The sequence below is a fragment of the Nematolebias whitei genome, chromosome 14, assembly GCF_014905685.2.
Source record: "Nematolebias whitei isolate Nwh7 chromosome 14, NemWhi1, whole genome shotgun sequence".
Classification (NCBI taxonomy): Eukaryota; Metazoa; Chordata; class Actinopteri; order Cyprinodontiformes; family Rivulidae; genus Nematolebias; species Nematolebias whitei.
In genome coordinates, this window is record NC_056511.1 from 2151115 (window position 1) to 2154974 (window position 3860).

Here is a 3860-nt window from a genome sequence, read left to right on the forward strand (position 1 = left end):
GTGCTCAGGTTACAGTTTGTTTGTTGTTTGTTTGTTGTGTTCAGGTTACGGCGCTGCCGTTCGGGTCGATGCGTGCAGCTTCCATCAGACGGTCCGACTGGACGAGTTCGACAACCATCGGATCCTCCGGCTCTGCCCGAGTCAGGGCGAGGTGACTGGACCCTCATCATGAGTTCTTCCTGCTGGGCTGGTTCTGGATGTGACTCCTCCTGTTGTTGTTGTTGTTGTTGTTGTTGCAGCAAACGGTGATGACGTACCAGCTGAGCGACGACCTGCCGGCACCTCCTCCTTTCCGTCTCTTTCCCTCTATCGAGAGAGACGCTGCAGGAAGGTACCCGACCCCACTAATCACCAAACGCATGATCAGGACCCGAACCAGCGGGTCAGGTGTGGTTCTGGGTTGAACCAGCAGGGGGCAGCATCAGGTCTGAGGGTTGAACCAGGATCAGTTCTGGGTCAGTTCTGCTGCTTCCTCTCTGGTAGTCAAGTTCTGGTTTATGTTTAAACCACATTCAACCTCTTAAGTTCTGGTGGACCTGAACCCAGTGGGTCGTTGATGTTCTGGTTCTGATGAAGTGTATTGATAAACAGCTGAAGTTCTCCTCCTGCAGGCTGCTGATGTTCATGAAGCTGCGCTGTGATCTGCCACCAAAGAGGTCAGTGACAAACCAACCCCACCTGAGCAGAACCTGCCGGGTTCTGTTCTGAGCTTGGGTCCAGTTGGTTCAAACTACGGTGGCTGAGAGGGCTCAACACGTTAAAGAAACACCAGCTGATGAACAAAACAAAAACAGTCTGAAAACACCCGACGACTAAATAACGAGTTCTGATGGAGCGGATCCAGGCCCGTTTTCCTGCTCCACAACTCTCTGATTTAAATCATAAAAACATAAAAACCCTTTCTGCCTGAGCTCACATTAAACCTGTCAAAGTGTTAAAAACATTATTTTTTATAATAATATAATTATTATTAATCAGGTCTTGTAAATGAGTCCCCGAGGCTCAGTGGGATTAACCTGTATAAATAAAGGTTGATCGAATGAAAATAATATTTAATAACGTTCCCGCTTGCTCTCGTCGAAGGCGGACACTTTCCCTCCTGCTCGGCTCTTTGTCCTGTGAACCTTATCAGAGCTTCTCTTCACGTAGCTTCTGGATTGTACATTATGGATCTGTTCAGCTGGTCTCTCAACTCAACTGATAAAATTTCAACGTGAAGACACGGTGATGGAGAGCCCTCATGCCCTGACGGGACACATGCAGCTGGATACACGATGGATTCCTGGGGGCCGAGGAAGATCGTGTGTCCGTCCGTATTGACAGTTGAGGATGTAGAAGACACATAATTGAATTTATGACAACGTGATTTCTGCTTTTTGGAGTTGGTGGTTACCTGGCATATCGACAAATGTGAAAAACATGGGCAGATGTTCTGGTGAGGCTGCCCGGCGTGAAGGGATGTGCCGTGAGCGCTCAGACTCAGATGCTGTGTGAGCTGAGCCGTAAGCTGGACGCGATTTCTGAGAATCACAGGCCACTTGCGGCTCCTGAAACTCGCTGGCGTGAAGGAATTGACCTTGGAGAAGCTACAAACTCGGCCCGGCGGAGCTGACCACAAGAATTAGGCTGTTTGGAGTCACCATTGAGACGTACCAGAAGAACTATAAGGCAGACAGAGATCAAGCAGAGTCGGCCTGACCCAAAATAACTGTTATCTGAATCTGGCTCCCCCGTGTCGGCCTTGAATTGGCCGACTATCTCAAACTCTCCTGGATGTTACGTGAACATGAAGGCCCCCCCCCCCCCTCCCTTCCCGAGGACATCTGTGGACCTGTATCAGAGCTGAGCCGGCTGACAGATACTGTACCATCTTTATCAGGACTATGGAACTTTCTGACAACTCGCTGCCCTCGTCAGCCTCCTCATGCATAAATGTATTGTGATGTCATCAGTTTGTTGGTGTTTCCCTGCTGAGCTCATTTTTTTTGCAACTTTCACACTGTGTCCCATCTAGGACTGTGAGATATGATTTTTTTTATACCCCCCCTTCCCTCGTGTTTCTCTTTTCCTTATCTAAACGAAAAGGGCAGCACCTCCCACGGGGCCGCAGCCTCAGACACCTCCGTCTCCCCATGTCTGTTTTTTTTCTCCGACGGGCTGTACTGGAATGTAATTTTGTTGTTTGTCGGTGCAATGACAATAAAGCTGATTCTGATTTAAAAATCTTAATACTTCTGAAGATGTTTTATTTTAAATGTAAAAGAATGAAAATAAACTAAATGTTTATATTTTCCGTTAAAACACAATCTGACCACTGAAATCAGCTGAAGAACTGAAACTGATAACAGCTAAAAGAAGCTGAACGCTAGCTCAAACATCAACAGCTGTCATTTTGTGTCTAATAAAACGTTACATTTCACGAGTTTAAAAAGAGCAATAAAATATTTTAAAGTGTCATTAATCACAGATCCTTTTGTTCCCATTCAACCTTTATTTCTACAGGTTAGTCTCGTTGAGCCTCGAGGACTCTTTCACAACAGAGACCTGGTTTAACAAAGAACAGACGAGGTCCAGACAACAGTAGACGATCGTATAAAATGAAAAGTAAATAGAAGAAATGATGTAAAAATGAAACAAAAAGCAGCTACATGATAAAGTGATGTAAAGAAACTAAAAACAAACATGTCTGCGTTGGTTTTTGCTAATAATTTTATGAATAAATAATTAAAAATAATAAATAATTATAATAAATCATAATTTCATGATTAAAATAATTCCGCCCTGTTGGTGACTCGACACAAACGGAGAGATTTAATTGGTTAAAGAGAACCTTTAGATCTTTTAACGACCGCAGAGCGAAGATTAACGACGTCTGAACTCGTGACGACATCGATCCCACTCAAGTCTTTCTACACGTTGTTGTTGTTTACAGCACATCTAGCTTGTTTACTCAAGCTGTGATGGAAGCGTGTTTCTGCAGAGAGCCTTCATCAGGCTGATGATGATGTGATTGTTGTCGTTGCAGCGCTGCCATCAACCTGTGTGCCTCGGTGCCGGTCCCCAAAGGCTCGCTGAGGTGAGACGCTCCCATTCAAATGTCTCTGCCGGGACATGGTGTTTGTTATGGAAATGAGCCCGACCCAGGTCGGGACGCTGCTTTGAATATGGTCCTGGTGACACGGAGACACGGCAGGTCTTCAGTCCACAGCCCAGGAACGCTTTGGACGTTTGGTTCAGAAGAATTATTTAAAAAATAAAACTAATGAAGCAGGTGAGAAACCTGAACCTAATCTCTGCTGGACATTTGAGACAATCAGAGTCAACTCTGAGACTTCAGCACCTGTCCACTGGTGTCCCTGTCTGCAGGAGGACACACCCGAGTCCAACACGTCCCTGTGGACAGACTAGTTTCTGTTCTGAGGACCGTTCTTTTGTCAAAGTCCGTTTCATCAGTTTGTTTTAAAATAGTTCAAGTAAAGACTCATTCTCATGAGTTCATTTTTATTTAGATCAGTTTGGTGGTTTTTGTGTTTTGAAACTGCAGCAGCAGGTTCTGCTCATCAGTCCTGGTTCTGGTTCTGGTTCTGTGAAACGCCACCTCACTCATCCCGAGCCATGACATCCAAACCAGGAACCTCAGCCTTGATGAGTAAATCAAGCTGTCGCTTCACAGCAAGAAGGTCGCAGGTCCAACTCCCTCCTGTTCTCCTGTGGGGTTTCTCTGGGTTACCTGTTAGATTCACTGGTAACTGTTGGATTGACTGGTAACTGTTGGATTCACTGGTAACTGTTACATGAACTGGTAACTGTTACATGAACTGGTAACTGTTGGATTAACTGTTAGATGAACTGGTAACTGT

At 45.4% G+C, this 3860-nt stretch overlaps 1 protein-coding gene across 1 annotated transcript in view; it reads left to right on the forward strand.

Moving 5' to 3' along the window:
• The window catches only part of ap4m1 (adaptor related protein complex 4 subunit mu 1), a 12269-nt gene that overhangs the window by 7441 nt on the left and 968 nt on the right, over positions 1-3860 (forward strand). The window contains exons 10-13 of the mRNA XM_037687221.1: positions 45-151; positions 240-331; positions 612-656; positions 3026-3076. Coding sequence (XP_037543149.1) covers positions 45-151; positions 240-331; positions 612-656; positions 3026-3076 — 295 coding nt within the window. The remainder of the gene's footprint in view (positions 1-44; positions 152-239; positions 332-611; positions 657-3025; positions 3077-3860) is intronic.